At 33.3% G+C, this 25758-nt stretch overlaps 1 protein-coding gene, 1 long non-coding RNA gene and 2 pseudogenes across 3 annotated transcripts; 1 reads left to right on the forward strand and 3 right to left on the reverse strand.

The window, feature by feature from the left end:
• Positions 1 to 519: 519 nt before the first annotated feature.
• Positions 520 to 3814, reverse strand: LOC134272444 (uncharacterized). 2 transcript variants are annotated; one of them, XR_009993202.1, is made up of 4 exons: positions 3280 to 3814; positions 2950 to 3070; positions 2631 to 2722; positions 520 to 892 (listed from the first exon to the last, which is right to left on the reverse strand). It is a non-coding gene; the product is annotated as an uncharacterized LOC134272444 (long non-coding RNA). The 2 variants fall into 2 exon arrangements; XR_009993201.1 differs by having other exon boundaries at positions 520 to 985.
• An 11206-nt stretch (positions 3815 to 15020) lies between these two features.
• On the forward strand, positions 15021 to 16653 carry LOC134272450 (uncharacterized; annotated as a pseudogene).
• Positions 16654 to 18367: 1714 nt separating this feature from the next.
• Positions 18368 to 19753, reverse strand: LOC134272451 (uncharacterized). The gene is made up of 4 exons (XM_062754680.1): positions 19393 to 19753; positions 18955 to 19055; positions 18593 to 18827; positions 18368 to 18477 (listed from the first exon to the last, which is right to left on the reverse strand). The coding sequence occupies exons 1-4, from the start codon at positions 19751 to 19753 to the stop codon at positions 18368 to 18370; spliced, it is 807 nt and encodes a 268-aa protein (XP_062610664.1).
• Positions 19754 to 21781: 2028 nt separating this feature from the next.
• On the reverse strand, positions 21782 to 25441 carry LOC134272445 (uncharacterized; annotated as a pseudogene).
• Between the last annotated feature and the right edge of the window lie 317 nt (positions 25442 to 25758).

Here is a 25758-nt window from a genome sequence, read left to right on the forward strand (position 1 = left end):
AATTAAGAAGCAATAATTGAGTTATGTTTATTCATTATTTATAGAACAAATCTGAAGCTTCAATATAGATTCTTAATCACATATTTAGAAGATTTTATCTTACGGATCGGTGTTTTCTTGCGTTTTTCGTTTTCGAGATTAAAGAGTGAAGATGTATCCCGAACGCAAATATCGTCATTTACAAAAAACAATTGCTGATTGGTCGACCTGGGTGTACTGAAATCCAATCAGAACCCTGGAAAAAAATCCCGATTTCTATGAACACCGTAGGCCAAGGGTTTATGAGGAGAGTAGCGTATCAGAAATCCTTGGCTAGCGAAGATGGAAATAGATAAATAAACAAAGTGGCTACAACTATTTGTTAAGAACCATTGTTTTAAATGTAAACTCACTGCAACAGGTATCACAGCCAATTGTGCCTAACGTTAATTTAACATGAAAATAACGTTAAATATTTAACGTTAAATTAACGTCAATCGAGCTTATACATGAATTTAACGTTAAAAAATTAACGTTATTTTCATGTTAAATTAACATTAAGCGTTAAATTAACGTTAATTAGTTCACACTTATTTAACGTTAAAATGCATAAAAATTGTGTGCATATTTTTGGAATTTTCCTTGTTATTCTTCCAGACAAATACATGTTATTGCCTCATAGCAGAAGCTTTAATGATACTACATGTAATCATAATTATTTCTCTAAAGGTACACCAGAAGCTCATCAATTTTGCACTTTTCCTTTAAGCACTGCAGAAAGCTAAGCTTGATGTTGACTTCATCCCTGGGGTCACTTTCTTTTCAATTTGAATATCCAAAAGGGTAAAGGGACCCATCAGCTCTTTCAACAAAATCCCTCAATTTCTGAGCATTGCCTTTGATTTCAAATTTTCTGAAGAAAAGAGAAAAACACCAATTCATCCATTAATACTTTTAATCAGGCATCTTCAATACAATGCTACAAATCTTCTTTCTTTTTTCCAATCTGAAAAAGAAAAGAGGCAAATGCTTATACTATAATAATTATTTGAAAAACACAGATCAGGTAAGTATTGAAAGGCTTACTTAATACTTATTGGGGGAGGGGGATTTGAATTTTCTATTACTTGAGATTGTCACTATTACAATACAGCTTACATGTATTTTTTGCCATACTTGAAAAGAATATTTTTAAAGATTTTTCCAATACATTACCTGATCTTCCATTGTGACCCCTTCTTAACCCCCAATCCCTGGGGCATTATTTGAATAAATTTAAATTTTCACTACATGCAGATCATGTCAATTTGACCAAACAATTTGTTCTGTTCTGGAGAAGATTCTTTTTCCTATGTATTCTTATGCAAATCTGTGATCCCTCATTGTGGCCACACCCTAACCCCTGGGGTCAAAATTTGAACAAACTTGAATCTACACTACCTGAGGATGTTTCCACATAAGTTTCATCATTCCTGTCCCAATAATTCTGGAGAAGATTTTTAAAAGGTTTTTCCTATGTATTCTTATGCAAATCTGTGATCCCTCATTGTGGCCACACCCTAACCCCTGGGGTCAAAATTTGAACAAACTTGAATCTACACTACCTGAGGATGTTTCCACATAAGTTTCATCATTCCTGTCCCAATAATTCTGGAGAAGATTTTTAAAAGGTTTTTCCTATGCATTCCTATGTAAAACTTGGATCAGCCCTAACCTCAAATCAAATTTGAATCTACACAACCTTAGAATGATTCCACATAAGTTTTATTTTTCCTGGCCCAGTAGTTCTTGAGAAGAAGATTTTTCCAATATATTCCAATATATTTACATTTGCATATGTTTTTCCTTTATATAACACTAATAAAAGCAAGCGTATCTATAACTGTATAAATACCGGTACAGGGGTCAGGAGGTCATGAGGGGTCATGAGGTCATAGATGTGCGTATCGATAAATGTTCAACATAATTTCTCAGTGACGTCATAAAGGGTCGAAACACGTTCAGTGTATTGCATACATGCCATTGGTTTGAAAAATAATGCATTTTGCATGTTAAAAGCCACAATCAGACAAATATAAAGTATGAATAATTCACAAATGTAAATGATAGGTAATAAGGTATCATTTTAAAATATCCAACGGGCTATAAATACGGGTTGGTACGAGATTAAATTCATTATAAAGCCCTTCAGGCTTTATGGAATTTAATCTCGTGAGTTGTGACCAACACGTATTTATATCCTGATAGATGTTTAAAAATACCTCATTTCTTAAGTAAGACTAAAATTCCATTGTAGCCCCACCCTACCCCAAGGGGTTGAAGAAGTTGAAAGTACACTACCTGATGATGCTTACATTTAAGTTCCATTTTTCCTAGCCCAGTGGTTCTTGAGAAGAAGTTGAAAATGTGAAAAGTTTACAGACGGACAGATAGACGTCGAACAAAATGTGATCTGAAAAGCTCACTTGAGATTTCGGCTTAGGTGAACTAAAAAGCTACTAGTATTTAAAAACTATATACTTCCATATATATTACTATACAGTGAGACTGGCAAACAGACATTGTGTTTTCAGTATACTGTAACAAAAATTTAGGGGTGACATATTAAATGGTTTTAAATATTTGATGTGTTCAGAATAAATGCACTTTACCTGGTATTTTGAAGGTCGCTCAAGATGATGAAATATATTCACTTTCTTGTGATTATCATGTTCATGACAGCAAGACTTTATACAGAGTAAACCTACAAAAATAAAAAAAAAATGATAATTAAAAGTTATATCTTCAACATATTCCTAGATAGAAACCAAAATTTGTGTGTAGCGTCTAATTTAAAGCAAAATTTAGTACAGTGAATGCAACCAGTGGCTTTATTAATTTTGTCTCTTTAGCATAAACTCTAGATCAAGTTATAAAATTTTTCTAAATGAATTTATGAATACGCTATGTATATACTATTTTATAAATAACCTTTATTCCTGGTTATCCTGCATTCCTGAAAAACATCAATTCAAGGAGGCGCCAAGGAATGGTATATAGAGGCTGTAGTCGGCTCTTTTCTCCATGCATGTCTTGCATACTAGTATCTTTTCTGCATTATGCAGTAGAAGAAAAAAACATCTTGATTTAATAGTGCTCATAAAATGTTTCTGCACAAACATTGACAAGTGTCAAGTAGTGACAATTAAGTACTGGTATTTTAAAAAAATCAGTTAGGGTGTTAATTTGAATGTAAATTTCACTGTCTGTGTCATTACATTTACCGTGGGAATTGTTTACATTTTGTTCCACTTTTAATACCTGTTTTGTGTTCCACTGGCATTATATAATTTAGGAAGCTAGTCCGACTTGATCCATTTCAGAAGTGCGAGGCAGGTATGGCACCGAGTTTCAGCTGTTTAAAATACAATAAAAAAATATTAAATAGTTTTTTCTCGTCAATGATGAAACCAATTAAGATGAACTGTTAGGATCTGGGAAAACATCGGTCACATTGCGTGTTTTACTTCAACTTCGAGATGGTAATTTAACTTGTACACGATTCCTACTTTCACTTTCGAATTTTCTCCATGTCATACGTAGGGCGGCACTGAGTACAGTATAGGCTTAAGTGTTCAATCAAATTTAACCAACAATTACTAGACCTAAAAAAAGTAATGCTGATATACAAATATCCATCATAGCAGAGGTCTGGTACATCGGCACAGTCTACGACACAGTAGCCTGCAAGCTAGAACTGTTATGTATGCGTAATATGCTGCAGAAAGTTCAAACATTTAACGTTAGGGGCCTCAGAAATTATGAAACTCTTAAAAACGTAATGTTACAAAGACAACAAAAACACTTACTATTAACATAGACTTGATAATATTCGTTTTTCCTCTGTGTTTCTCAACTTCTGTTACAGCTGATGACGTCAAACATGACGTTTTCGTCCGATAAAAAACAAAACCGATCCTGAGAAAAGTTACGGACCATTTTTAGCCGGAAAAAATCTAAATCCCAAATTGACATTTTGAAAGATAGACATTGAGCTTATGAATTCAGTCTAGATTAATTATAATTACTTTTTCAGAAATGTATGGAGAAAAAATTGGACGAGGTGAAGAGGGTGCAAACAGTTGGAACACCCCCCTCCCACACCCACACGTGTACACACCCTTACACACACAAAGGCACTTGTGTCGGAAATACTTTTTTAACCTAAGGTATCATACTAACACAACTGTTACATGTGTATCTTTATGTATTGGGGTTAAAAATTTATTTCCGACACAAGTGCCTACCCCCCCCCCCCTACCCCGGCGGTTTTGAGTATCCACATATGGACATCTAAATAATTAATTAAATGTCACTAAAATGATTGGCAACTATTGTTTAAAGTTAGGTCTAAATTTTGAATAATAACATTAATCTCATGTTATTCTTATTAACATGAAATTAACATTAAAGAATTAATGTTAAATTCACATTAACAAGAAATTAACATTAACTAATTAACGTTAATCTAATGTTAATATTTTGGTTCTAGTTTTTTAAGACAGAACCCAAGCTCACTTAAAATTTTAATGTTAATTTAATGTTAAAAATTAACATGAAATTAATGTTAAGTTAAATTAACGTTAAAAATTAACATGAAATTAATGTTAAGTTAAATTAACGTTAAAAATTATCGTTAATTTAATGTTAATCATTTTAACGTTAACTTAACAAGAAAGTAACATTAAACTAACATCAATGTAACGTTAATTCAATGTTAATTGAGATTAACACTAAATTAACGTTAGGCACAATTGGCTGTGTACAATTCTTTAAATGCATAGTATCAAGTCAACAAGAAAATGTTAGCCATTAAAGTAGTGCCAACCACTAGTCCGAAAAATCTTACGTTTTTCTGGCTTTTTTACTATTTTGATATTTTACATGCCAGGAAAACGTCAGAACCGGCGCCATTACGAAAACCGGGAAATTCACCGTCTCCACCCGAAGTTGATTTTCTATACTTTGAAACCGAATTAGATGCCGAAATCACAATTTATCAATGGCACAATGCTCTTAGAACTCACCAATATCGATGAATAGAAATTACCACTCCATATTCCGATTCAGAACTTGCACGATTTTAAAATGCACGAAATGAAAACGAATCTCAACAGTCAGATAAAACATCGGATTATATTATTTCATAAACGAAACATAAAAACGATGCTGGTGAGTACTAAAGATGTTGTACTATTGATAAAATGTGAATTCAGCATTTAATTCGGTTTACAAGTATCGAAAATCAACCTCTGAATGCCGCCTCCGATTGGAGGCGGCGATTTCCCAGTTTTTGTAATGGCGCCGGTTCTGACGTTTTCCTGGCATGTAAAATATCAAAATCGTAAAAAAGCCAGAAAAACGTAAGATTTTTCGGACTATGCCAACCACATGGCAATGTGTCAAAAATAGAATTAAAGAGACTGTTGTTCTATAAATAGCACTTTATATGAAAGCCCAAATTTATCAAAAGGATTACATTACAATGGTGTGTACAAAACAGGGAAATTGATGTTAGAAAATCATTTTTCTCCTTAAAAAATATAATATAATATGCTAAATAAGAGATTAAAAATCTGTAGGGTAATGAAAGTGTGCAATTTGAATGACAGTTGGCCCACAATATTTACTTGAGTCTTGTTCTTGTCGTGTTCTTCACATTTCTAAGACATTCTTGTCCCTCTTAATTCTCGTGAAAAACAAATATGAGTTAATATTTGGCCCCACCAAGGGGTCATAAGGCCACATCTAATCTAAAATTGATTCTGCAACATGAGGATATTTCATTATCAATATGGCTTACAAGGCTAATTCTAAAGAAAAATGTTTAACACCCCCCCCCCCCCCCCCCCCAAGTATGTATGCATACATTGACCAGTTATATAAAATCTGATCCCAGAAGAAAAAAAAATGAAAATACAAATAGGGAATATTTTAATATTGTTAATACATTGTATTAGGTCTGGTCCATGATTTAGACCAACTTGAATGTTCACCAATTGAGAATGTTCACATTGAATTATGAGTAAATCATTACCCTGTGGCTTGTTAAAAGACATTTTTTTTACTACATACTCCCATTTGATACCCTATTTTAGGGTTTAATTTTCATGGATGACAAATAAACAGAGTTAACAGACACAAGAGACCCTTTGATCAGAAAAGGTCCATAGATTCTTTTGCTAAAATGACCTAAGATATAAAAATGTCTTTGATTATTGTAAAAAAAAAATCACAAAGAAGAACAAAACAAAAGGATGATCAATGAACTTTTTTTTAATGCTTCATCACTTCCAGAATATTTTATTTCTTTCAACATGTTATCCAGCATATATAAGTTTGACTAATTTTATTTAAAAGTCTCTTTAAAGATAAAGGTATAATTCTATAAATAAACTTCAATCTTAACAATATAACTGCAGTATGAGAATATCTGATACCTGTGTTCTAAGCACTGGTTTCAAAAGACTGATTTAAAAACATTTTGTGCATTTAATGCACTGACAAGAATACATATAAACTAGGTAAAAAATTTAATTATAATATCCTTAACCAAGATCCCAAAATGTTCTTCATTGCAAACTTGTAGAAAGTTCATATATGTGTTTTTGTTTATGGTCATCATATGATCTTTTTCAACAATGTTCGGAAAATTCAACACATGTGTATATACTACCATGAAATCAGAAATAACTTTCAAATCACATTGTAATAAACTAGATCAGAGTCTTCATATGTTGCTGATATTTTCTCCAACACTGTTTTCCAAAAGATTAACTGTTGAGACAAACCAGCATGGACAAAACCTCTGTCATTAGAAGCATTTCCTCTCTAACTTTGAAATCTGTAAAATAATATAAAATAACACTGAAAAACCCAATACAGATCACTATCAAAGAAGAAAATTGAATTGAATGATAAATCTTTACAACATGACTAAGAAAGCATACTCAAATGTAACTTAAGATCAGTTAAGACTCTTTTATTTATTAATCATTTCTTCAGGTTTTCAATCTACCATTTCAACTAAAGAATAGAATTATATGCAAATTTCATCTTTAAAAAAAAATGCTAGTTATATCTTTATATTTGTTCAATTTTGCTGCTTATTTTCATTTGATGAACAATTCATATTTCATTAATTTAAATACTTTTCCCAATGACATCTCCATACACTAGCTGCAATAATCTGCAAATCAGAATGAGTATGGTCCAAAATGACTTGTATATAAATAGTACAATCTTGTGTGAATATCATTATATAAAGAATTATAAATACAAGAAGGATATGGAGATAACGAACAGTATTCAATCTCAAAGTCAATAAAACAATACAAAATAAAGAAGCAGAGCAAACACGGACCCCCGAAACAACAGAGGTGGGATCAGGTGCCATGGAGGAGTGAGCATCCCCTGCCGACCGGTCACACCCGCCGTGTGCTCCTTGTCATGATCAGGAAATAGCGGAAAAAAATCTGTTGTCAATTCAGTGTATAAATAATGGACTAACAACTGGTATGAAAAACGTCAGTCAGCATTTGACTCAATGATAAATTGTATTTGCTGACAAGGTCATTGTATCGAATGTATCTACGAAATGATGACTTTAAATGAGACTGCTGATATTGTTGATTCATCAACTTGCTTGTCAGTAATTTACCTCGTTTCAGAAATTGTTCATACGTAGAGCATACTCTTGCGTATCGAATCAACTGAGATATATATACTCCGTGTGCAGGTGATAAAGGTATATTGCTGCATAAGTAAGGGAAGTTGACGATAGAAAAGTTAAAGTCATCACGTTTATCATATAGTTTGGTTGTTAGACTACCATTAGCGTCTTTTTCAAGTAAAATATCCAAGTATGAAACAGAAGTGTCAGACTCTGTGGTATCTTTTATTTCAAGCTCACCAGGTTATATCGAATCGACAAAGGAATGGAAATTACCATTGTTAATTGACAATATGTCGTCGATATATCTAAATGTTGAGTTGAAGGCCACAGCAAGTGTTTTCTTCTTTTCACGCATAAGATTATGCATAAATTCTGCTTCATATGAATATAAAAATAAGTCTGCTAATAACGGAGCGCAATTTGTACCCATGAGAATTCCAATAGATTGTTGGAATACCTGGTCTCCAAAAACCACATAGATATTGTCAATCAGAAACTCAAGCATCTTCATGATGTCAACTTCAGAGTACTTATGTGTGCAATCAGAATCCGTTTTAACAAAATAATTTTGCAAATGACCAATGACGAGGTAAGTAAATTTACGAGTTCCATTTTTATTGAAGAAGCAGCTGTCAATGATATTAGAAAGCCTGGATTTTAATATGTCGTGGGGAATTGTTGTGTATAAAGTTGAAAAGTCGTAATTTTTAAGCTGGTGATTTTTGTAAAGTCAAAAAATAATATTTGAATGTCAAAATTTTGATTTACAAATAACACAACTGATTTACCATATTTGTTTACTACGTAGAGCCTTTTCACGTAGCCGTCATTGTACATTTAACTTTGAGTGACTGAGGCTCAATGAAGGATGATCCGATCTTACACAACTTAGTCAACTATTAATCGCTCATTAATGAACACGCATTCTCAATTTATAGTGCCAAATCGACTTTGGGAAAAGTCAAAAAATTTTGTGAGCTGAAACTAACATTTTTATATGTCATTTGAAACATGAAAGTGTATAGTAATTAAAAATCACAATTTGATTTACATACTTCATGCTGTGTTTTGTTGACCTCCTTCGAAATGAATGCGGTTGGAGGGCTAATTTTACACAAAGATATTTACGTGATGTTGTTAAGCCATATTTGGAAATGAAAGATTTTTTTTTAATACAAAATAAAGATAATACACATAAAATTTTGTTAAATATAAACATTTATGAAACCGTTTAAGCACATTTGTAAAAGGGTGTGGAATCTTTCATTCAATTATGAGTAAAACAAAATAGGTATAATTTTCATTTTAATGAAATTATTTTCTTTTTACTTTATAAAGTGTTTATCAAATCTGACGATAAGCTAAATAATGATATTCCCTAAAATGCTTCATTATTTGATACTTTATTAATCTGTTCAGAGAAACGCACATTATTTAAAATATAAGAAGGTAAAAATATTTCGCCATTAAATGGTTACGAAGTGTTTGTTAAAAATCACGTAAATATCGCACATAGATATCATGAAAAAATAAAAGTATATTCGGGGGAAAATGATTATATTATTTCAAATTATTGAATTATATGAATTTTCTTATCTATTTTCTTGACAAAGGGTTGAATTGAAAATTCAAGTTATGACTTAACTATAGAGGAATTTATGATCACCCCCCCCCCCCCTTCACCATTTAATCTGTCGATTATTTCGAATGCTTAATTGCTTGTGAAAACTTTATCGTCAAATCTCAAAAACAATACAAAGTTACCCCCACCACTCTTTAAAAGGTTTGTTAATTACAAAGTGTTGCAAATTATATATGTGCTCTATAGAGAAATATACGTACATTCTAGATCTACAATAATATAATGTAAATTGAATTTTCTGTACCTTTAAAGCATAGACGCATACTTTCTAAGTTCTATGTCTAAGCAACAATTTAAATGGGAAAAATTAGGTGCACAATTTAATGCATGTATTTCTTGCAAAGCAACAGAAGTGGAAATGGATTCAATTTCGACCAGTTTCTTGACACCCAACACCCACAGCCGTCTTTTTTCTTTAACCCGATGTGGAAGCCCCCCCCCCCCTTCACATGCAGCGCAGCACCTATTCTGTGGAATTGTATTTCCTACGAAAAATGATATTTTCTTCTTCAAAATGTTTAGCTTGGTATACAATTTAGTTGTATATAACGATTTTTTTTAAAGTTGATGATATACTATCAGTTCAAACAAACAGCAAAATACAAACTTTAAGAAAAAGTTTTGTTTCAGATTCACGTTGCGAATGATGACGTGCATTACACTTAAAACTAAGCAATATTAACCGATTGCTCAAATTGGAAACATTCGATCATTTAACCACATTTTAACTTGTAAATAAAATTTTGTCAATTTGATTTTCAAATCACACGGATGCACAAGATATTGTGTAAAAAATGTTCACCTTTGCATGTACACTTCCATTTGCATTTCTGCACTCTTGTTACAGAAAAAATGCCATTTTAAGAAACAGTGTATTTCTTCATGTTTTTAGTTTTTTAAATCATTAAGATTCACTCGCAAATCTGTTCAAACAGCTTTAGAATTCAATTTTAATTTACTTTAAAACATGGTAACATAAATATTGGTAAAGTAAATATCGGTAACGTAAATATCTTTCTGGGAGATTTATCGTAACTTTTAATGCTGTTGTTTAATTATTCCACTGTTAATTAAAGGCATATTCTAGTACTTGAGTGTAAGGCAATTTGACCCATAGGAAACAGTGTAGTTCTCATACTTAATTTGTGAATAAATACTAACACGTAAATATCGATGAATTTTTTCACTATTAGACTCATAAGAAAAGGGGGGGCTATTTTTTTTTTTTATAAATACAGATAAACAGTGTCTTTTTTACCAATCCATGCAATAGAAGAGGTGTTCATGATGTTAAAAAGTTACAACTTAATCCTATTGAGTCAGTTCAGCAATCCTTCAAGTCCTTTTGAATTTCCAAATAGAATAGTAATAATTTTGCGGTGACATCAAAATTTGATAAATATATTAAAATTTCTAAAACTTTGTAACACGCATATACATGTGTGAAGGGTGTGATATTCAGAAAATATAAGTCAAATTTAGGACAATCTTACTAAGAAAAAAATATGTAAGTGATTTAAAACTTCTTTTTGGTTTAAAATAAAAACTACACTATGATCGGCGACAGTAACGTAAATATCGATTTCTGCTATAAATGCGATTTTCGCCTAAGACAATCATTTAAGTTACAACAAACAATTGTTGTAATTTAATCAACAACCAACAATGGTTCATATGAATTGCAGAAAATAAAATTTATTAGAAATATTATATTACTTAAAACACGGTACATTATTTAAAGCGAATTGAGACTATAATTTGAGAATGCGTGTTAACCTATTTAGAATTGATGTGCACTAGATCACAGGCTTTATCATACTCAAAATGCATTACTGATACTAGGAGTTATGTAAGATATCTGAGATAACTCATAATTCACAATAAACACAAAAATCGACTTATCAAATCCTACTTTCATTTTAGCCGATTATCGCATGACAGACATCAGAAATAAACTACACATAGCGAATATAGTTCTTAATTTTCGTGCAATATTGTTTAAAATTATTTGACATCGCACCTGCACCTGTAAGATTAATAGTTATTTCACAAAAAGTATTTTATAGCCTTACCTGCAACAGAAATAACAGGAGTTTATTTCAATCGGAACTGCTAAAACTGGGCGCGTATTAATTTATCAGGTCCATTGTAAAATCCAAGAAGGAGCATTCCATAATACGATGTAAACATCTATGTAACTTTTATAAATACACAATATTAAATATACCGATCGATACTTTCAACACATAGACAAGTTTTCAGAGATATCGCTCTATAATTTCTTTGTGTAAATGGGGCACTAGAGACAACAGATTACAGAAATATTCAATAGTTTTCAATACCGGAATCATAGGAATGGCAGCTTACCGATTTCGCCTGGCGGACATGCCTAAGAGGTTAAAAACATACAATTATAAAAAAAAAAAGACGCATATAATTCCTAGGAACAAAAGAAATGTTGTACCCATGACGTTCAACTATCTGTACATGTACAACAAATGTCATGTTATTGTTTTATTAGACCTGCAGCTATGCAGTACTGCAAGTGCATTGTGCACATTGCTGCTGCAAAACATTGCAAGTGACAACCAAATTGAATACATTTCAAGACAGCTTTGCAATAGAAGGTGCCATGGGTCATGTTTTATGAAAAAGCAAGAAGTATTTATAAAGATATTGAGATTTTTATCTATACGAGTTTCACTTGGCTGAACACAAAAGCAAACCCTTAACAATCGCAATACAATTATATCGTATTATTATGCTTCCTGTCAGTTTGTCTCTATATAACCCATACCCTACTATTCTAGCATAGTGGTCTAAGGATTTATATAGCGTAAGCATACTATGCCGAAATAGTGCACGGCCTTATTTTTTGAATAAAATTCTTCAATGTCCACACCGGGATTCGAACTCACGACCATGAGGTTGCCAGTCCGATGCCTTATCGATTACACCACAGAGACGATCAATGAGTGGGAGAATTGTATTAAATATATAAACTTTATTTATACAATTGACACAAGAAGGAGAAAATAGACAAATGTTATTTGAAAACAGTTATATTTATTTTAAGGAATCTTAGATAAATGTGTACAACAAAGTTTCAAACAAATTACATACAGATCGTTAGATGAATTGATATCAAGGGGTCATTAAAACGCTTTTTTATATAGCGCTTGATTGAAGGATGTAAAAGAAAATTATCAGTGAGAATCCAAGTCTGTAAACAAATCAATCTTACTAACAAAACAGAAAATAAAGATGAGTATCTTTGGGACAGAAAATCCTGACTTATTTAGAGAAAATACTGGTAACCAAAATAACTAAGCATGCAACTAATTTTACCATGAAAATTTTGAATGAGTTTTTGCAAGTGCGCTGTGTTACCACCATTATTTTCAGGAAAAAATCAAATGGATTGCGCTATAAATAATAACAACAGTCAGCATAATAATAACAATAGTGTTGCATTATGCATGTACTATGCCTAAATAGTAGGCAGGGTTTGACACATAGTGCACTCGCCTCCGGCTCGTGCACCATGTGTCAAACCCTGCCTACTATTTAAGCATAGTACATGCATAATGCAACACTATTATATAAGTAGGCAGAGCCAATATGATTGAACCGGTTTAGCCTTTTATTACCGTCTTCCTTGGAAGACGGTATTGTATAGTTGAAGTTTTTTACAGTCTTCGGACTATGCACTTCCTCTCTCTTTTGATTGGTAGAAATTGCATGCATGATGAGAAAATTTTCAATTATTTCATTGGTTGAAATGCTGTTCAAGGCAAAGGAGATAACTTTCTGATGATCTAGTTTTCGTACGACTTAACAATTTTGCAAGATTTCCAATCTTAAAAAAATGACAAAACGAACAGCAAAATCAGCAGTGATTAATTCTTAATAACATGGTATTTTTTTATAGCAATAAATAAAAAAGGTCTCTTATTTTTCAATTTAAATAAAATTTGATTTTTATAGCTTGCATGCATTTCAATTTGTTATTATTCTTTTCCCCTTTTTTGTTTTAAGAATCAGCCGAGGTTTGCCGAAAGCTCTCGGCCAGTCAAAGTTTACGGAGATGACCGAGCGACAACCGTGGTAGGGCTACAAGTTTATCTTTTAAAAAGATAGGTGAGCTAGCGCCGTAGCAATTTTTAAACACAGAAAGGAAGATCCGTGATCAAGTGATTTATTTTGCTGAATTCTTTAATTTTAATCGAGGCTGGAGAGTGATAAATTTATTATTGTTTTGTGAAGCGTATCCATTTTATAGACACATAGGTAAAGAAACAATGGGGTGGGTGACCTATTGGACTTTTGGTGCAACGGAACATATAATTATGACCTTTACTGGAGAAGGGGGGGGGGGGCTCTATACAATATGAAGAAGATGCCGATTGAGACATTGCATGTTTGGGCTGATTTAAAGAAGAGAATTTCTTGGCAATGTAGCAAAGAAAATACATGGGAGCTGAAAGGAATATAGAAAATAACTCAAAGTGTATGTCGTGTAAAGAGTACAGAGAGTTTGGAACGCATGTAAAGTAGCTTAATTGGTCCTTTGGGTCATCTTTGTCAAGATATGTTGGGTTAAAAGCCATACACATTAAAATTTTTTTAAACACAAATAGTGGATAAATTTATTCGTTATTTTTAGTGTAAATTCTTGCTTCTGTTTCTGGAATTTGTAAGATTGGCTGAATTGACCTATCAGAAATTAGAATCTATCTTTGGTTGTGCTTAGATGTAAAAAAAAAAAAAAAAAAAACTCCCTTGTCATTGTTTAGAACAATCAGATAATGCCTCGGGCTTTTTCGTCAGCAACCCCCCCCCCCCCCCCAGAATTTGAAATATTATAAATATGAAGTTATCTTTAAAGTGTAAGCTACACAATAAATAAACAATTATTTCATGCTACAACATGATACAACGAAATTGTTATCGTACGGTCTATCTGTAGTAGTTTTAGTCTCGTTCAACCAGACCCTCGGCTGTCTCCGTAAATCTCCGACCACCCAGAGGGTCTGGTAAAGAATCACGTTAGCGTTTGTAACCGTCAGAGGGCGCTATCTTGTTTTCATTTTGAAGATCATTTTTGAAGACAAATGTTTAATGTGTTTCTTCTTCTGGATTGTGACTTTATATTATTAAACTAATCTTAAATTTCTGACACCAAACGAGAAATTACGATACCAATCGAAAGAATGTGTATTACGCAGGTAGGGCTACTCTACTTTCACTTTTGCTTTCGTACAGAATATTTGCAAGACATAATAAAACACACTTACCTATAACTGGTGGGCATTACCGTAAACAATTCCTATCTAATAGCTTTAACTTTTAGACATATAACTTTTACATCTTTAAGTTATTTTTCTGCTGATGTATCATGTATTTATTTAAATCGTGTAGGTGTGTTCTTTTCAGCCAATCAAAAACTTTACCAGAATTTTGGTAAGCCTCGTTTTGGCGTTACAAACGATATTACGTATCTTTACCAGACCCTCTGGGTGGTCGGAGATTTACGGAGACAGCCGAGGGTCTGGTTGAACGAGACTATAGTAGTTTTCACAGTTTTCCCAGAATGCACGGCCATGGCGGCCGAGCATGCGTATTCAAGGAATTTGGACTAACGTAGTTGCTAGCGCTCGAGAGCGCTAGCAATAAGCTCATTTAATGAATCTGTCCCGCAGCAATGGCGCATGCGCATAAACACATCCGAATGGATACAGCGTCTGTAGCGACAAGGCGGAAATTCCGAAATCATGGTTAAAAATTGCTGTGTTTACAAATGTCGGAATGTCTCTAATGCCGATGCTAGATCGAGAGGGGTTAGTTTCTTCCGTTTCCCAAAGAATAAGCGAAAGCGAAGATTGTGGATCAAAGCAGTCAACAGGGATAAGTGGGAACCAGGCGACCACACTTGGATCTGTTCCGAGCATTTTTTGCATGGGTGGCACGGAGATGATCCCAGTGATGATAATTACGCCCCCACTTTGTTTGCTTATAAAGACATTAGATCGGATGAAGACGTCAAAAGGGAAAAAAGGAGATAAGAACGTGAATCAACAAAGGTAAAGTCTTAATACATGATAAATCATAAGGCCTAACAGTTACCCCAGCAATATTTATCGTATATATATGTGATCGATTTTTTATATACTCCACATAAATTAAAGAAAAGTCTTATCAATATATATTATGGTACATGCACTGGAGCTGAAGAGTAGTTCAGGTGTGGTGAATATAAATACTGAAGTGTATGTACTGTACATGTATGATAAATTATAGGCATTGAGATAAATTCAGAAACTATAGCCTACATATTATATAATCTTTTTTCGTCACAGTGAAAAGGGGTTGTTTGGGGGTTGGGGTGGGCGTGAGGTACCCGTTTTTGTGTGTATCAAGTTACCAATACAAATTACAAATACCTACAATAAAGTTTTACAAATATTATGTAAATTTATTGAAAAAAATAGTTTATCTATTCAAAATTATAATGAAATAATTAAATGCTTAATAATGGGGTGGGGGGTGGGGTTCAAATATCACAACAAATTTACACCACTATAAATAGCAAACTGAATAATTGGTGTGTTTATGTAATATAATACATAGTAAGTACTATTTATTCTAATGTTTAATAGTATATTTTGTTGCTTGTGCATTTAAAATATTGATAATATATATGAATATAGAAAATATTCATTTAATAGGAAGAACTGTACAAGGAGGTTATCTCGAAAGAGAGGGAGATGGCAAGCCTTCATTTTTCGCTGCTGGCCCATGGATCATACTGTAGAGTAGAAGAGGCTGTAGATATCGATCATGAAGATCTTTCTGCCATCACAACAGATGATGTTAACATTCATCTCACATCTGATTCAAGTGAGACTACCACTATGCATTTGTAACATCTAAATGGTATAATCATTAATATGAATACATAGATAACTTATAAATGGTCATCAATTGACATTTGAGTTTTTGTGAGATGAACTTTTTTTTAAGTATACCCTCAATAATACAAGTAAATCTATGTAATTCTAAATGAAAATATAATATATTACATAGGATGAATATTGGTGCAATATTTATAGTTACATAATTACGAATCCTAGGTGTACAGTGTGAAGAAGACCCCCTACTTCATGAAAACAGGGAGCTAAGACAAGAGGTCAGTCGACTAAGAGCGGAACTTGGCAGGCATAAGTGGGGTGTGGAACGCATCAAAGACGACGATGGAATGACAAAGTTCTACACAGGATTACCGTCATTTGCCATCTTTTTGTGGCTGTTCAAGTAAAAGAATAATTAAAGGCCAACAATAAAAAAATGATTTGTTTGATGTACTCCGACCTTCCCGTCAAAATCGCCTCTACCCAATCCTTGTTTTCAGTACTTTAAATTCTAGTGTTTTTTTTTTATTTTTGGGTGGGGAATTGGTTTTCAGGAAAATAAAGATTGTTCTAATTTAAAGGGGATTTATAATTTCCTTAAGATGCTTTTTTCGTGCTTTGACAGAACATTTTTAAAGCAATGAATATTAAATCTGTCTTATCCAGAGTATCAAGAAAACATCAATAAATATGATTACTATATACCCCCCGCTTGAAAAAGTCTTTGGGTTTTTTGACAGTAAATTGTTGGATACTGCAAAAAAAAAAAAAAAAAAAAAAAAAACAAACAAACAAAACCTACCTAAACCCACCTTGTAAAATGTGGATCAGAGTACATAAAACAAAAATATTTTACTGATGGCCTTAGAAACAAATTATAAAATAGGAATGTCTACAATGTTTGAGTACCCAACTTCATGCAGGGCTTAATGGTCATACTGATCATTAAGTGACTAGTTATTTTTAAAATGAGCTACTCTTTCAAAATTTGCCATTATAAAAGTTACATAATTTCTAAATTCAATTTAAAATTTAATGAGATGATTTGTCCTCTTTTTTTCTGTTTGTATCTAATAATCTATTTAAAAAATATTTTAGCCAGAAAACTATTTTAGAGTAGGCTTGCATATTATGTCAGCAATTCACTTTATAAAATATTTAAATGATTTCTTAAATTATTAATCATTGCAGCTACCTTGCACGTAAATGCTCAAGGATGACCCTTACCGAAAAATAGGGCTTCTGGCGAAGTACTGCGGCGAATCTGCCGCAAACTTAGCGGCAAGGTTACTGCAGATTGTTTGCAGCAACCTTACGGCGACTTTTTACCATGCAAATGAAGTTTGCGGTAGACTTGCTGCAAACTTGAGATAGCCTAATATGGTTTATGGTGAACCTCTGGTGAAGTTTTGCGGCTAACCTCCGGCAAACTTCTGATAGCCATATATAGTTTGCGGCTAACCTCCGGCAAACTTCTGATAGCCATATATAGTTTGCGGCTAATCTCCGGCAAACTTCTGATAGCCATATACAGTTTGCAGCAAACCTCTGGCAAACATTATCAGATAGCCATATATAGTTTGTTGTTTACCTCTGGCAACTTTGAAATATTTATTACTCCCCAAAACTTCTAATAGCTATAAATAAATCTAATGCATTATGAACACATTAATCATGGACTGCATAAAACAAGGATTATATGAGGGATTACTTGCGTTCAAATGATTTTTCTAAAAAATTTTGTGGTTTCCATAAAAACTACAGAGTGAGTATATATAAATAGCTGTGACTAGTGTAACACTATCAATAACAAATAAATCAATATAATCAATATAATACGTACTTGCTTTAATATGCATAATAAAAACCGGGTACATAAATTTAAGAGAATTTTGCCACATTTAACTGTTATAATTACCATGTACAAAACAATTTTTTCTTAAAATTATACAAAGACAAGTACACGTAATCGAGTTAGGGAATCGGTTCAGGATTGTCGCTATTAGACCATTAACAATTAAAAGATCATATGATATATTAAACATAAATTTATGAATCAGATATGAAAACATGCATTTTACTTACAACTCCATGAAACGGCATATCATTAAAAATCCCAACCTATTTGGAAAGTCTGTTTTCTTTCACTGCACGGCACATGGTACCGATCTTGGTGTTAATGGCTTTCACAATGTCTGTGTTGTCCATTCCTAGAGTTGTGATGGCAAAAGCTGTAAGAAAAAATAGAAAAATTAATTAATTATTTATAAACTTAATTCAAATTAAAAAGATATAATTAATCAAATTAGTGATAATAACTTAATACATTTTTTAAATTGATCTCACCTTTCAAAGCCTGGCCAAGAGGTGTCTGTAGCAATATCATTGCAGTTTTCTTCTGCAACTCCTTAGGCTCATAGAACCCATTCATGATCAATTTCAAGCAGTGGGGTTTGGTCTTCCCCCTAAACAGACTCTTAATGTTGGCCATCCATTTTGCCTCGATGTAAATATCATGGCCCTCCACAAATTTCACATAACCTCGTGGTACTTCAAAGTTTTCTGGGTTCTCAGCTAGAACCTAAATTATTGATAAAAACGATTAACTAGACATAGATATCACTTACGTAAAAAATAAAAGTTGACAATTTAAGGGAAACTCAGAAAATTTGGATGCATGATGGTAAATCATATTACTAAGTACTTACGTAACAACATCTTTCCACGCAGATCCCCCTCTTGGGAAGGTAGTGGTCATCCTGACCGGTGGATTGATTTGCTTTCTCAGAATTGTTCTCCCTTAATGTGTCTGATAATAAAAATCAGTATATTATATATATGTAGAGAGAGAGAGAGAGAGAAGAGATGATGTACAGTATATATATATATATATATATATATATATATATATATATATATATATATATATATATATATATATATATATATATATATATATCAGTATCATATATTTTTTTTTGCATTGTACTTTGAAATTTTAAAAAACGATTATGAATTAATTTCAGCCTGATATTTATGACAATACCATTTACCAAAATTTGTGCAATTTTTTTATTGAATGTAAATGAAATCAAGATACTTTAAATGCATTCACAAAGAAAGCAGATTATTTTTAAAACAGTAACCTAATTCCGCCCTCAATTTAATCGCTTCAGACTTCCAGTATGTAATATCCCTTTCCTGCTGGCTTTGATATTCTTTACACCTATTCAGCTCAGTGTCTTTCAGTACACAATCCCCACAACCATTGTCGGAGAGGGCAGATAGAAATGAGTTGGACTGTGAGGATGCACTGGGGAAGGTTGACATATCACCAGCATTTAGGTCATTGTTAGCGCTACTGTGATAATCACTATTTTCTACTGTGCATTGAGTGCTAGATGTTAAATTCAAAAGATGTCTTGGGCTATCTGAGTGAGAAGGGGGGCATTCAGATGAAGTGGATGAATTCAGTTTTGGAGGAGATTGGGGAGATGGCACATTCATCATGCTACTGTTAGGGACAACTGAGGAAGGATTTTGGTTGGTTTGATAGAAAGGATAAAAGAATGATGAGAGAGGATGAAAGGGAGTGGGAAACCCTAACCCTCTGTTAAAATGAGGAAAAGAATCAACAGAGCATGCCTGAGAAGACTGAGTTTGAGAAGAAGAGGACGGATTAGAATTAACAGAGCATGCCTGAGAAGACTGAGTTTGAGAAGAAGAGGACGGATTAGAATTAACAGAGCATGCCTGAGAAGACTGAGTTTGAGAAGAAGAGGACAGATTAGAATTAACAGAGCATGCCTGAGAAGACTGAGTTTGAGGAGAAGAGGACGGATTAGAATTAACAGAGCATGCCTGTGAAGACTGAGTTTGAGGAGAGGAAGACTTAACTGGAGAAATGGGCTCATATTCCAGAGGATTTAAGTGGCTACTGGACAAAGTGGTAGAGCAGGCAGTTGCAGAGGAGGTTACAGAACTTGACATTTCTATGTTATTTGAACTTACATGTATATCATGCGATGGCGGTTAGGAAACTAGACTTAAACAGCTCCTCCGCTGTCGCCATCTCTGTCTGCTTTCTTGCGGACTCTATTTTTTTCTTTTCCTCATTCTTTTCTGAAATTTAAGAATGTTCTGTATGATATATATAATGAAATTTGAAATGACTAAAAATTTTGATTTATAGATATTTGAAAGAGTTGGACTTCATACTAAATCAGTAATATATAATAATATAAAAAATATTAACCTTTCTTTTTTTTCTTCAGAGCTGAATCCTCAGCACTGACTTCAGAATCAACAGGCTTGTCTACTTTCCTCTTCTTATTCTTTGTCTTTTTCTTTGACTCCTTGTATTTAAGGCAATCCTCTTTTGATTCTACAACAAAATGAATGTAAAAACTAAAACTAAGAATATTTGTATATTTAAATAACTGATAAAAAATTATGTATATTGACATTCAATCAATAATGAACCCTTAAATTATTTGTGAAAGAAAAATTATATAACCAGAAAACCACACACTGCACCATGCGGGTGCCTGTTCAAGGTAATCAAGTTCAACTATATTTGAATTAACTAAAAAGAATTATATTGTACGTGTCACAGTGAATAAATATTGTAATACATGTTTTATTAACATACCACTTTCACGCTCAATAACCCCTTGGTAAATGATTCCATCTGTCCACAGAGCATTGACTTTGTCCCCGACTTTGAAGACTTTCTCCTCCCCTGTTTCACCAGTTTCTGGATCCTCTAATTCATCAGACCTAAGGGGTGCACTTAATTCATTATCGGAAGAAAACCGAATCACATACCACTCTACAAAAATTAATTAAATTAATTGAAGCATGTAAAATTAAGTTTTCAAAAACTTAACATATAACAAAAAATTTCAAACAGAAAAAAGGTTTTACCAAAAAAAAAAAAAAAAATTATGCAGCATATATTGAACGTGAACAAATAATTGAATAATCATAGTGTACATGCATGTTTTAAGCTAGACGCGTGCATGCAAGCTAATTTACTTGTAAATATTAATTCTCATGGGTTTGTAGCAATAAAAACAAAAAATCAAATTCAATTAGTAAAATTACAATGTTTACTCCTAAACGATTTTTTTATGTTCTGTAGCTCAAATTAATAATGATAAACATGATTAAACGCCTGGGCACAGGGACCTAGCTATAGCTGTGACCATGCATATTGACCGCCAAAAAAAAAAACCCAGAGAAACAGAGTTTATAGACATAATTACATTTATGAATGCAACCAATATGTATTATTTTTTAAGATGAACTTACTGTTTTCGTCAGCAAATCTCCCTGGCAGTTTGACTCTTCTTTTGGACATGTTCGATCAATTGGTTAACAAATTTGGATTTCCCGATGGTTGATGGAAAGAAACCAACAACAGAAGAGTCTTGAGTAAGTACTGAAAAACAATATTTTACCAAACAAATATATTTTACAATTTACATTAAAGTTTAGTAATTTAAAAGTGAATACACATATATTTCAATAATTTTACAAGAGTGGAAAAATATGCCTCATGTAAAATTCAACTAATTTGGGTAGCATGTCTTTTACGTATTGTTCATCGAAGTAAATTCTCTCGATGAAAATGTTGTCTAACTTAGCTGCCGTCCATACCACAAAGTCCACCCAAGGAAGCCCAATGATGGCCATCTCAACCCTGAACCTGTGCGTAGTATTTGTGTGATTTCTTTAATGTTGGGCCGAATTCACTGAGTTCAAGACAAAACTGTTTTGAATTCATTGAAATGATATCAGATATTCCCAACAGTGTTACATTTTGTCCTGAGATGGAGAAGGGACATTTAATTTCTAGCAGTCCAGTGCTTTCATTATCAACCACTCTCCCATCACTGGTAGCCCCTAGAAAAGAATGCGTCGAGCATAGATTAAGACCAGATGTCTGTACGTCAGTTTCCATTTGAATAGCTCTTTTGATCTGTAGGTAGTCTTCCTTTGCGTCCATCTCATGGTCAATTCCCCACTGCACTGCGAGAGGTAACCTAGAGTATCTGAAATTGTAGAAACTGGTTTCTAACTTCTGTTGATTAATAATCAGCATTTACAAAAAGTATTTTATCCTTTTATCTAAAAAAAAAGTTGATGTTAGTTTTGTGATGCAGTGTGCTACATGTATTTAGAAAGTTAAAAAACAAATTAAATTACTTGTTTAGATTTGATCCATACAAAATCTGTTGGATTAGGGATGTAGGTTTGTCTCCCGATTGAAGAACATCACCAAAGATCGAACTTGTGATCCGTCCAAGATGAAGCTTTTTCCATAGATCACTAAGTCTTTGTGCTCTTGTGTGTTCTTCAATGTAGTCTACTAAGTTTTGGTCAATCATAGGTGGTGGGACTGCAAAATTGCACAAAAATGCCCTTATTAAGATGGCATTAGCTTAGAATTGATGGTTGCACTGAATGTAACTTTTCTTTTTTTTTAACTATCATCTGTATGGTAATCATTGTACTATTTATAAATGAGTATATTTCATGACTCACCATTGTTTTGAGAGAATATCATTTTTTCCATTTTCAGGTGGAGTGGATGGACAGATGTTTCCACCTCCATTTCATTGTCCACTGCAGTTGGTTCTCCAGAGTCAGGAATGTTCCATAGATGTGCCATACCTAAACATTTCAAACAATTTTTTATGATTATTGTGTTTTTTCTTTTAACAAGACCAAAATTTAGATTTTTTTAAAACTTGTAAATATCACTATCACTTTAATAATTTCATGTCTCATACAATTATGCCTGTTCATCATATCAGTAAATAAAAACTTGCAATATTATTTGATTGATTGATTGATTGTATACTGTTTAACGTCCCTCTCCAGAATATTTCACTGATATGGAGACGTCACCATTGCCGGTGAAGGGCTGCAAATTTAGGCCTATGCTCGGCACTTACGGCCTTTGAGCAGGGAGGGATCTTTATCGTGCCACACCTACTGTGACACGGGGCCTCGGTTTATACGGTCTCATCCGAAGGACCGCCCCATTTAGTCGCCTTTTACGACAAGCAAGGGGGTACTGAGGACCTATTCTAACCCGGATCCCCACGGGGGGCAATATTATTTGAATTAAAAGGCTTAGAACATGAGCAAGCTGTTTTTAAAAGAAGAAAAGTTGTGTTTCAATTTTTCCATCGATACCTGTTTGAGGGAAAATGACTTTTAATTCTGAAAGCTGCTGCAATGACCAGTCTATGTCATTTTCCTTATCCTCTGAATGGCGAGGGTCAAATTTCGCCATTGCAGAGCCATGTGGTAGAGAAACGGTTGCTGCAACATTGTCCTCACTTGTCTTTTCTATTTGGGCACGAGGCTTTGATAGATTCAGTTTGCTAATTGGGGTTGGTTTCTGGTTAACCGACCTTGGCATCTTCCACGTGCATAGAGTTGAGGTACAGCTCTGGGATGACGTAAAGATGCCATTGCATATTGCAAAAAGCAACCCACCAATATGGCTGCAGGCTTGAGCTAACCTATAGTAAAATGATGATGAAAAAAAACTTTTAAAATTTAATTATTCTTAAGTGTATAGAAGTTTAACAATTAATTAGAGTTTCTAAAATGGAGAAATCAAAAGATCAGTGTCAGATTAAAGAAATAAATTCAAATAGTTTAGGTGGGTGGGGGGGATTAAGAGCTCCAAAAATTCTTGTGCAACAAAATTTAATGCTCAGAGATTTAATGTGGTACAGGAGACATTATTAACTGGTATTTGAAATGTTTTTTATGAATAAAAAGGGAAAATAAAAGCTATTAACAGTGTTATAATATATCAGTATTTGTTGAATAATTAAATTTCAATCAACAATTTAGTTTTGAGGAGGAGGGGAGGGGTCTTGATGAAAACTATGTAGTATTTTGTCAAACACTGATCTTTTGACCATTCTCCTAGCCTAAGTGTAACACTTGAAATACTTACCCAATGGGGCACTGGCAATATGCAAAGTCCACTTTGTGTGTGCTGCCAATGTTTGACATACAAAGATAAACCTGATACCTCTGCTTTTTCATAGATGCCAAGCAAAAGGCCTTGACATAGACTGTTGTGTCATCAATCTACATGTAAAACACAATGTAACAGTCTAAATACAATGGCATACTTATTAATACTGTATTGGTTGTAGCTGAAGATAATACATATATATATATTTATTATACCTCTGTGAATTTGTTCAATATAAAAACATGACGAATAAACATGCTATCTTTTCCAAGCAGCCACTACTGTGAAATAGTTTTTGTGCTATCTGCCCATGGTGAAATAGTCATCGAACTATTCACCGGCAGCATTCTGTTTCCCTCGCTTTTCATCTCGGAAAACTTCTGGTTTTATACGGATTGTGACGGGTATGTATTATGACGTAACAAAAGTTAAGTCAGCATCGGTATAATATGGAATATCATAATTGTGTGTACCCTGGACTCCCAAAAGTTAACAAAAGTTAAGTCAGCATCGGTATAATAAAACACCTATTTACTGACTATTCGGACAATAGCAAGTTTATCGTCCCCGTCGACAGCAAACTATTTCCCTCGGCTGCGCCTCGGGAAATAGTTTGCTGTCTTGGGGAACGATAAACTTGCTATTGTCCTCATAGCCAGTAAATAGGTGTATATTATATATATATATATAATATATTATTGAAATAAAAAGGACAAAATCACTTAATAAACCTAAAGAATCAGTATTACTTACGTTGGCAATACTTAATTCTTGGATGTCCCCTGCATCAAAATGTTTCAGAGACTTGTCCAGTCCTTTAAAGTTTTGAACACTCTGACCTCCATGCCTTGTCCTTGAGATCATAAACTCATACAAAGAGGAAAAAGAAAGGGCAGGTGGTTTCACATGACTTGATGGACCTATCAGCTGGTAAGAAACTTTGTTGAATGGTGGCAAGTTTTCTTTGAACTGCGTAAGTGTAGGATCAGAGGAAGAAAATACCTCAACAGTGGGACACAGGGCATCTGTACTTGTGCTGCTTGCAAGAATATCGCAAATCAGATCATCTTTTTTCTTCTTCTTACAATCAATACCCAGATCTAAAGCTATTGTTTTCAAAATGCCTATATTTGTTTTCTTTAAATGCTCCCGCGTCGCCATACTTGTTGGACGCGCATGGTAACTAATGTAAACTTGGCAACGATAAACAGGAAGTTCGACTTAATTTTAGAAATATCAAAAAAATATTTAAAAAAAAAATATAACGGTTAATTTATTTAACACAAAATTATAGTTAAAATCTGAAACATGTTTTGATACATTTTCGACGCGGTTCGCTTCACGCTCGTATCCACTCGGAAGTAGTTGTGCGCATGTCTGCATATATTATTAAAGGGGTCTATTGCCAGTAAAAAGCTAATGTAGAAATACAAAATTTAAAAGAATTATACGGCCTGATAGGTGCCGTAGATCAGTTTACTGTTTAAGACTTTTGCTAAAGACG

The sequence above is a fragment of the Saccostrea cucullata genome, unplaced genomic scaffold, assembly GCF_032062105.1.
Source record: "Saccostrea cucullata isolate Sc308-1 unplaced genomic scaffold, CSIRO_AGI_Scuc_v1 ctg714, whole genome shotgun sequence".
Classification (NCBI taxonomy): Eukaryota; Metazoa; Mollusca; class Bivalvia; order Ostreida; family Ostreidae; genus Saccostrea; species Saccostrea cuccullata.

What these genes read in the sequence shown, in the direction of transcription:
- LOC134272451 (XM_062754680.1), bottom strand. Translation starts at nt 19,753, where the DNA reads ATGAATGTGCCATCTCCCCAATCTCCTCCAAAACTGAATTCATCCACT. An exon ending in TAAATTGAGGGCGGAATTAG is followed by an intron (nt 19,056 to 19,392) that starts GTTACTGTTTTA and finishes TTTTATTATCAG; the next exon opens with ACACATTAAGGGAGAACAAT. An exon ending in GCGTGGAAAGATGTTGTTAC is followed by an intron (nt 18,828 to 18,954) that starts GTAAGTACTTAG and finishes TCAATAATTTAG; the next exon opens with GTTCTAGCTGAGAACCCAGA.